Here is a 10,389-nt window from a genome sequence, read left to right on the forward strand (position 1 = left end):
ATAATGGGGAACAGAGAAATGGCAGTTTTCATACTATAGACATCCCAAATGTATCAACTAAGCAGGATAGCAGTGGGAGGAAAAGTCTTGTTATAGCCTCTATCAGAAAGGACAATGTATTTGACTGAAAGCAGACAAATCAATGGGGCTTGATAGTCTATGAATGAAGTGTTTTAAAGGAATTGGCTGCAGAGATAATGGAAGCACAGCCCAATCCATTTCATGACTGGCTGGATTCTGGGACATTCCAGAGGATTGGAAAATGCCTAATGTGATGCCCCTATTCAAGAAGGAAAGGGAACAGAAAGCAGAAGCTTATGGTACAGATGTGAGGCTCTTCGGACCATCAAGTCAGCACTGACAAAAAAAAGGTCTAAATCTGTACCGGTCTTACTTTCTAGCACTAGGCCCATAGCCTTGAATGTTATAAATTTCAAGTGCACATCCAAGTACCCAGGCAGTGCATCAGATTCCCGCCACCCCTGTGTGAGGGAAAACAAAATTCTCAAATCCCCTCTAAACCTCCTGCCTTAGGCTTCAGGAGTGGTTTAACATCTGTTATTGGGAAAATGCTAGTGTCCATTATTAATGAAGAAGTAGCAGGACATTTAGAAAAGCTTAATATAATCAAGCAGAGTTTAATACAGTCATACGTTGTTTTGTGAAATAGAAATCATGTTTGACAAATTTTCTGGAGTTCTTATGTTCAAATGTTCTGTTTGTTCCTCGTGGATGCTCCCTGTATCCATGGATGTTTGGAAATTATGACAAGCCCTTCCACTTCTCTAACCCCACTGTCCTTGCTGACCTGGGATGTGAACCATTTGATTAAGTCTATGTATAGCCATCCTTTCCAGTACAACCTCTTCTTCAACTTTAGTCCTTCCATAACCTCATTCAACCACAAGTGATACTTTGTCAGCATCTTTTCCCTTAGTAATCATAAAGACAAATTAGAGAGATATTAGTGTAGTGATAATGTCATTGAACTAATAATCCTGAAGCTCAGGCCAAAACATTGAAGCTGTGCAGTCAAATCTTAATTAATAGATGAAATACTGTTCTCATAATAGTGGAACTATTTGATTGTTGCAAAACCCATGTCTAATAATGTCCTTTTCGAGAAGGAAATCTAACTTTTAGCTTGTCTGTATTACATGTGATTCCAGACCTACAGTAGAATGATTCTCTCTTAAATGCTCCCTGAAATAGTCTAATAAACCTCTATGGTATCATAATTACAGGGAAAAGTCAAATAAGAATAAAACAAGATCAACTACCTGGCAATGACCTGAGCTCCAGAAAAAGCAATGTTAACTCGGCACAATTCCCAGTATGGAAAATGCTGCAAAGATTTGGGAGTAACACCTAATATAGTACTCAATGAATCATATCCTGGCACCTCCACCACCATTCCTGTATGTCCTGTCCCATCAAGGGCCCTCCCATAAGTGGCATAATGGGAAGCAGTCAGGAAGGAGTTGTCATGCAAGTCCTCAACTGTGACTCTGTAAAGCTACTTTGGGTCAAGCATAAGCAAGAAAACTATTTGCAGATTTCCACCCACCACCTTCCCTCAGCTGATGAATCAATGCTTCTCCATGTTGATGGTCATATGGAGGAAACAGTTAGGATGTTAAGGACACACTGTGTACTCTAACTGCAGGACTTCAATGACCTGGTTTAAAAAGTATAAGACAGCTTGCCAGGAGCAGGGCCAACCATATCTAAAAATGAGGTACCAAGCTGGTGGAATTATGTCTATTTATATGCCCAACAATCTAAGCAATCCTGCAGCCATTGGATCAGATTTAAGCTCTCTAGTCCTGCCACATTCAGTTGTGATGGTGGAAAGTAATACACTTCAAATATTCTGTCCCTTTCATTAATATGCATTAGTACCACTGTACACCATCAACAAAATCCACTGCAGTAATTCACTCTGGATCCTTCCAAGCCTGCAACCTCTACCATTGGGGAGGACAAGGGGAGCAGATATTCCTCTAGCAATAAATGCCAAAATTCTATTTGCCCTCCTTTATTACCTGCTGTACCTAAATACTAGGAGAAAGTGAGGACTACAGATGCTAGAGCTCAGAGTCAAGAGTGTATTACTGGAAAAGCACAGCAGGTCAGGCAGCATCAGAGGAGCAGGGCTTGATGAAGGGCTTATGCCCAAAACGTCGATTCTCCTACTGACCAGCTGTGCTTTTCCAGCACTACACTCTGTACCTAAATACTAGTTTTCCGCAACTCATGCAAGAGACACTCAGATCCCGCTGCACTTAAGCATTTTAAGTTTCTTTCCATTTACATAAGCTTTTTTTATTCTTCCAATCAAAATGAATAACCTAACACTTAGCCAATTAAACTTCAGTCAAATTGGCCTGTTCTCTTAACCAATCCATAGCCATTTATAAATTTCTTATTTCCGCTTTGCAAATTACTTTTCCATCTATTTTCGTGTCATCTGCAAATCTGGCTATTGTATATTATGTCCCTGCATCCAAGAATCAAAGCATCTCCTTTGAACATTCATTGACAATGATTATCATTTCTGAAAATCTTGCTGAAGATTACCAATGAATGCAAACATAATAATTGTGAGCTTTGGATTAGATAAAAGACTTGTCATTTCTATAATGAATAACTCACCTCTTGACTTTCCAAAATCTGCCCACCACTTATAAGTGCTTGGATATGTGCAGCTCCTACAGCATTCAATGCTGAGCACCATTCAGGGCAAAATAAATCAGTTTTTGAAACTCAATTCACCTGCCCTTGACTCCTTTATGAAGAACTATAGGGGATCAGCTATCAGAACAAATTTAAACTTTAAAATCATGTTTAATGTAAACTTAGCCAAAGAGATGAACTGCATTGGGATTGCACAACAAAGTATCAGAGTTGAGAGCAACCTTGGAGGTTTTCTTCAAACTACCATCATGTGGCCAGATTGTGCAATTGCACACCCTAATTCCAGTCCTGTGTAGAAATTTGCAGTGGAAAAAAGCAAAAGGATTCCGCAAGAATCTAGCAAAAGTAATGTAAGATATTTAACAAGATGTTTCTAGTTCAAGACAGACCTACTTTAAAAAAATACATGCTTCCACAGTTTTCTTGCTTGGCCTGCCATTTTTAAATTAGATGTGGTAAAATGTGTTTAAACTGTTAATGAGATTCTACCACCCTTTAGTTCAGCAAATGATATGCTTTGACACAGTGGCTTAGCTATAGGAAAGTTACAGGTCATGATATAAAAGGAACAGTAGCAACATGGATACAAAATTGACAGTAATAAAAAAAGAGTATTAGTTAATGGATATTTTTCAGGCTGATGACATTTCGGTGCTTAAGACTTATAAAGGCTCTACTTCATGATTTGGCTTATTTAAAAGTTAACTTAGAAACTAACTGAAGGTAACACTGTTAAAAACCTGACCATTAAAGTATGAATGTATACATTTAATAAATACCTTGTGAATATTACAAATCCATCTCTGCACAGTACATGGTGAGATGAAAACTTCATGAAGTCTGCTGAGTTGCTCTGGTAAACTATCTGGCAATCAATAACAAAGTTTGGAATTAGAGTGCCAATTTATATTCCAGTTTGATGAGCATTTTGTATGCTTGGTGGTGTACTCGATCATTAATAAAATTGGATCGGATCTAACTGTACGTTTAAATGCCAGATATTTCTATTAGATCTTTGACTTGACCATCTCTTGTGTCATTGTTGTCAAAATCATCATTTCTGATGACTTTTCCATCATATTTTCTATTGTGTTCCTCATTTTTCAACCCATATCACAACTCTCGTCATCCTCAGCCATTCTCACTCTATCCAGCAAAGTCTCATTTATGCATTTCCCCTTTCTTTGCTGAACTATACTGGTATCCAATTCACTAAGTCAATCACTTCCAACCTCTCATCTTGACTCAATTCTGATTTACCTCACCCCACTCCTCCTAGCTCTGCCGTTCTTTCTCCAACTATATTTTTTAAAAGCCGTTTTGAAGGCGTTCTCCCTTAGTGGTGAAATATATGTTCAAAGATGCTTTACAGAGGATGGGAATGTATTAAATTCTCACATCTTTACTGTAATTCAACAGTAATAAGGATACTGTATATTCCTCAATTCTATAGTATCTTGAAATAGATTCTATTCTCCAAATACTCATGCTATGTAATTTCCAGTAGACAGGACTGGATTATGCTTTCCCTTTATTAGCTGGGGTTATGACCAATCCCACCACCAGTGTTGGTTGAGGCTTGGCTAAAACTGACTGCAAATAACTCTTTCACTTGACTTTTAAATTCCCAATTGCATTGCTATTTTGCACAGATGGCACTATGGCATTGGATGACCTTGTTGTCATTGTGTTGTGTGGATATCAACAAAGCATTAGCTACCTACTCTGCTTAACATGGCACATCCTTTGATTTTAACTCCTTCTCTGAATATTAAGGCCATCCATGATATTTGTTCAGTTAGCACAAACCTGGTGTTAAAGCAGAAATATTTATGGCACAGTTCCAATCAGCATGCTGTACTTATTTACAGAGTCATTATACAATGTGTGGAGTGAGATTGATACTTGTCAGTAAGTCCAACAATCAGATGGCAATGCTATTCTGAAATTATTTAGGCTAAAGTACTCTCATCATTATTCTCCCTTGCAAAACAAAAAGATTTTTTAAAAAAACTAGATCAAATGATGAAATTCATTAATCAAATCCTTTAAAAAATGCATAGTTTAGAAGGCCTTTTTTTTCAAAATTGTATTTTGTATATTTTTTGCAAAATATTTCTATTTTTTAGTGTGCCAGGAATGAGTTTACTTTCTGAGCAAAGACAACTGTTATTTCACCAACAGCAACAACCACTTCAACAATTGTTGCCATCCCAGCAGCTCACTCCAGTAAGACTATTCTTTTATGATATTTAAAATTGATGGAAGAAAGCTTATTAATTTGATATCATGTTATTTACAATAAATATAATTGTTTTCTATTTTAAGTAAATTGTTTCCAAGTATAAATTAAATTGTGATTTTGAGAAGATTTTAAGTGTATAAATAAACTAAGCTGAAAATGTAATACCCTACCACTTTGGTGATTATATTGGAGGTTTTCCTGAGGTTGGTATTAGGACCTCCATTTTTCCTGATGTATATTAATGATGTGCAGTGTACAGGGGACAATTTCAATGTTTACTGATGACTTTCAGCTGAGAACAATTGTAAACTGAGGAAGACAGTGTGGAACTCCAAAATGAGCAAGTTTGTGAAGTGGGCATAGGTAATAGATGTAGGTAATAAATGTGTGCCTCAATGAGGAAAGTATGAGGTGATGCACTTTGGTTGGAAGAATATTGAAAGACAATACAAAATAGACGGTTCAAATCTAAAAAGGGCACAGGAGCAAAGGAACCTGGGTATATATGTGCAGAAATCATTGAAGGTGGAAGGACAAGTGGGGCATACTGTGTCCTCAGCATTATTAATAGGGGCATAGAGTATGTGAACAAGGAGGTAATATTGAATTTGTATTAGATATTTATTAGCTCTCGGCTTGAATATTGTAGGAAAGATATGAATGCATTGGAGAGACTGCAGAAGCAATTTACAAGAATGGTTCCAGGAATGAGAAACTTATGAGAATAATAGATTTTAAAAAGTTGGGACTGTTCTTCTTGGAGAAAAGAAGTCTGAAAGGAGATTTCAGAGATTTTCAAAGTCATGAATAGCTGGATAGAGTTGATAGGGAGAAGCTGTTCCTGTCTGTAATAGGCACAAGAACAAAAGGCATAGATTTAAAATGATGTGCAAAGGAAGCAAGGATGATACAAGAGAGAGTAGTTATGGAGTGCACTGCCTTGAATCATAATGAAGGCAGGTTTAATTGAAACCTTCATGAAGGCATTGGATGATTATTAAGATAGAAAGGTATGAGGGATAAAGCAGGAGATTGGCACTAGGCAGTGCTACTTGTTTGAAGACCTGGTACAGCATGATGAGCCAAATGATTGTGATTCTGTTCCACATATGATGCGGAGGTCTCAACCATTTAGTTTGACCAAAACTGGAAAGGGCTTGCTTGTCTCAAGAAATTACATTGCTAAATTAACATGATGGACCGGTTGCAATTAAAATAAGACAAAAGCTTGTTTTAAAATCTGGACTTCTAATTCAGAAATTAAACATCAAGTAAATATTGCAAAGCCAATGTCACAACATTGAGTAATCAACTGTGTGTTGTGATATTACCTTTGACATCAAGAAATATATTGCTATCAAGGCTAGGCAACAACATGGAGACATTTATTCACTAAAAGTTAATGTCTTAAGCTGAACATTGCTGTTTTTAGAGATGGCTTGTGAAGATGTGTCAAATTTCTTGTCCTCTCGCTTCTGACATCCATAGTAGATACAGATTTCAAACTCCACTGTTCCCCTAAATTGCCTGTCACATTTGTTCCTCATTGTGAGATTGTTGCATAGCATAGCTTCTTCATATTCCTTGTCCACTTCAGAATTCCATCCAGTGTGATGTCTGGCTAGACCAGACACTCTGGATATACAAATTAAATATATCATGCGTCCAATGTAATAGTGATTGTTGCTGTAATGTGTACCAATTTGGGAGAGCGATGGCCTCGTGATATTGTCACTAGGAAAGTAGTGTAATGTTCTGGGGACTAGGTTTCTGGTGAAATTTTTAAAATATGGAATTAAAAGACCATGACAATCATCATGTATTGACGTAAACATCCATCTTGTTCAGTGTTGTCCTTTTGGTAAGGAAATCTGCCATCCTTACCTGGTCTGATCTATATATAGCTCCAGAACGATAGCAATTTAGTTGACTCTTAACTGTCCTCTGATACGAGCTGAGTGAGCCACTCCGTAAATCCAAGATTGGTTGCATGTCCCTAGCCAATGCTTGCATTGCCACCGAAATGCACATACTACGATTAAATAAAAAATATTTGCATTTGTATGGCTTATGTATGGAGAACATCCTGTAGGACACCAGAGTAATAATCACTGAGACTTGGAAGAAAGTACTACAGGTATAGTGTCTCAAAACCAGCAATCTTGGGAATTGGATGGTGCTGCATTTTAAATTTTTATGGTTTTTGGTTTAGATGGGACTGTTCGACTTCCAAAATGCTTAGAGCATGGGAAATACAGGCACCAGTTAACTGTAGCTGCCTACATTTTCAAAAAATAGACTTTGAGAAAACCCTTGAAAGAGTTAGCCAAAATAGTAAAGGATTTGGAGTTGCAAAGCAGGCTAGAGTTTGGAGAACTGCAGATTACCAGATTGGAGTAGTTTGCACTGTCAGTGGAGGAAATCATGCAGCAATTTAAGCTTAGAGTCAGGAGCCAATAGAGATGGCAAAGGCAACAGTAATATTGCCAGTATTGCCGGAGATACTTTGACAGACATTAGCATGTTCTGAGAAAAGGTGGCAGCTTGTTGTGATTATGTTGAAGGTGAACTAAGGTAAGTCAATATTATGGAGGTAGATGTAGGCAGTCTTGGTGAATTTGGAATTTTTTTAGGGTTGAGAGGATATAGGAGTAACTGAATTTGACCTATGGCTTGTTAATTATTTCTGTTAGATTGCTGAGTATATTCTGTGGTATTTTGCCTTTACATACTCCATTAAAAGTACATTATTTTTATACCTCTGTCCTAATTACTCTTGATCTATGTATTTATAATTAAAGTACTCAATGCTATTTTGTGCTGCCAATTAATGTTAAATTCATATTTTGCATGCCTTGTCACCAGGAACAACATCAAGCTCTGTTTTATCAGATAATGCAGCAACAGCACCACCACCACCACCATCATCAACAACATGAGCTACAACAGCTGCAGATCACTGGAACAGCACCAATCCCTATAAATAACCTACTGGCAAATGCCCAAACTCAACCACTTCACTCAGCCCATCCCAATCCTTTCATATCCATTCATAATGAAACTTGCACACCAAAAGTTGCAGTAAGTGTCATAGCCTATAACAGTATACTTTAGCTTCTAACAGGAGATATTTTATTCTGTTGCTTTTTGATGTATAATTGAATTGTATTTCCAAACTGCTGAACTTAAACACAAATTCAAACTCTTTAATTAGACTTGTTTAAAACATATGTACATATCTGAATCTCTGTATTTGGTTTGAATGGTGTGAACAGTTCTCTTAAAATCATGTTTTTGTTAACCTACACATTTTTGCAATACTGTGACTACATTTTAAACTAAATATTTTGAAACCGTGGGCAATTTGAAATAAGGGTTGTTTTCACTGGAGCATTGGAAGCTGAGGGGTGACCTTATAGAGGTTTATAAAATCATGTGGGACATGGATAGGATAAATAGACAAGATTTGTTTCCTGGGCGGGGGGGGGGGGGGGGGGGCGTAGGCGTAAAGAATGGGAGGGCATAGGTTTAGGATGAGAGGGGAATGATATAAAAGGGACCTAAGGGGCAACCTTTTCATACAAAGGGTGATGCGTCTGTAGAGTGAGCTGCCAGAGAAAGTGGTGGAGGCTGGTACAGTTACAGCATTTAAAAGGCATCTGGATGGATATATGAATAGGAAGGGTTTCGAGGGATATGGACCAAGTGGCTGGCAAATGGGAGTAGATGAGGTTGGGCTATTTAGTCGGCATGGACGAGTTGGACTGAAGGGTCTGTTTCCATGCTGTACATCTGCATGACTCTATGACTGTCAGTAAAGGGACTTAGGAAATGGAAGTGAGACACTGTATAAATTAATTATACACGTGGAAAAATGTTGATACAGTACTTTCTTTTTTTCAGAGGCTCAGTGACAAAGGAAGTCCTGTTACACAGGAAAAGAGTTGACACAGGATTTGTAAATTCCAGAACGTCTATCCCATTTTCACAGCAATTTAACCAATGGAATCTTACTCGTGTGGTTGGAGGACCTTAAAGGAGAGTGGCAAATACACTGAAAGTCACCATATATGAACAAGTACCCCAAATAATTTTGATAAATGCTCCTATATCACAACATTTGGTTTACTAATCTTGCAGCTTGATTGCACTAATATGAAACTTCTCTCATTTAAGAGACATTAGACATGGAGCAATCCGAAAAATGAACCTGTTTTCAAATTCATTGGTAAAACATGAATCATTTGGTTTTGTGCTTGTCTTGAACTGTTTAGATGGAAGTAAAATTATGATTTTTAAATAAAACCTAGATATCTTTTAAATTACAAATGCAAGTTACATTGCAAAAAATTGCACCTAGTTCTGCAGCTGTGACAGGCAGGACTTGAAATTTGCATCACTTCAGTTCTACATTGCATGCATTGTGTGTTGTGTCCTGTTCCTTTGCTGTGAATGTGGTATGCTTCCAGGACCACTGCTGGCATAGCTAGTCAGTTGTGGTGCAATAGGCTTCTGAGATTTCTTTGGCTGCTGGGGGACAAGATCAATCTATAAAGTGGAAGAAATGGATTAGCCTGCCACCGGGGAAGATTCCTTTGAGGGATGTGTTGGCTGTCAGCCTAACCAAGTGCCTGTTGCTAGGTCCATTGTGAAATAACTCCAGACAGCTGAGTATGCACACAATCACTATTCCTGTCACAGCAGCAGGAATTTCCAATAGTACATAGTCTTTCTTCTTGGAGGGAATTCCCAGCTCTCTATATGGCTGAACCAATTTGAACAATCTGTTGTCTGACCCCCTCCACAGATCCAACTGTAAGAGTATTTGAACTAATAAATCTCGAGGTTGAATGTTGCACAGTTTGTACTTCATCTATAAATATTCTTTGGTGAATTTGAGTAATTGTGAGGAAAAATGAAATATAAAACCTAAATATTTTGGTTTATAATATTTCTAATTGGCAGTTGTGCTGTTGACTGGAAGAGTATTGTTTTATTAATTTATTTTTATACATGCAAGGGAATTTTAGAAGAACATTAAGACCAACTGGATTTTGTAGATAATTGCAAAGAAAAGTCAGTGTGGTTCATTTTAGATTCTTATTTTCAACCCACTGGTTGTTCTGTATCAAACTTTGTACAGATTTTGAAGATATTTGCTGTAGTGTTTATTTTACTTAGTTGTAAAATATCAAATGTATTAAAGAATGATATATAAAACTCTCTCAGCAATGATTGTTAGTAATGTTTGTACTTGGGCATACTGATTTGCTAACGACTGAGGCTAAAGCAGTGACTACAATTTGGGAGTTACACAAAGTGTATCTATTGTTAATGATTTCTTCACTACCTTCTGTGGGCCTACAAAACTAGCTGCTGTTTATTTGTTGCTTAAATAATAGTGTTTTATATAAATAATTTTCCAAATGGTTTTGGATTCCAAAGAA

At 37.3% G+C, this 10,389-nt stretch overlaps 1 protein-coding gene across 1 annotated transcript in view; it reads left to right on the forward strand.

The window, feature by feature from the left end:
- The window catches only part of LOC122550025 (protein AF-10-like), a 49,525-nt gene extending 39,355 nt beyond the window's left edge, over positions 1–10,170 (forward strand). The window contains exons 7-9 of the mRNA XM_043690432.1: positions 4,827–4,926; positions 7,808–8,023; positions 8,846–10,170. Of these exons, the coding sequence (XP_043546367.1) occupies positions 4,827–4,926; positions 7,808–8,023; positions 8,846–8,890 (361 nt within the window). The 3' untranslated portion in view covers positions 8,891–10,170. The remainder of the gene's footprint in view (positions 1–4,826; positions 4,927–7,807; positions 8,024–8,845) is intronic.
- Positions 10,171–10,389: the final 219 nt, after the last annotated feature.

Source organism: Chiloscyllium plagiosum, chromosome 5, assembly GCF_004010195.1.
Source record: "Chiloscyllium plagiosum isolate BGI_BamShark_2017 chromosome 5, ASM401019v2, whole genome shotgun sequence".
NCBI lineage: Eukaryota > Metazoa > Chordata > Chondrichthyes > Orectolobiformes > Hemiscylliidae > Chiloscyllium > Chiloscyllium plagiosum.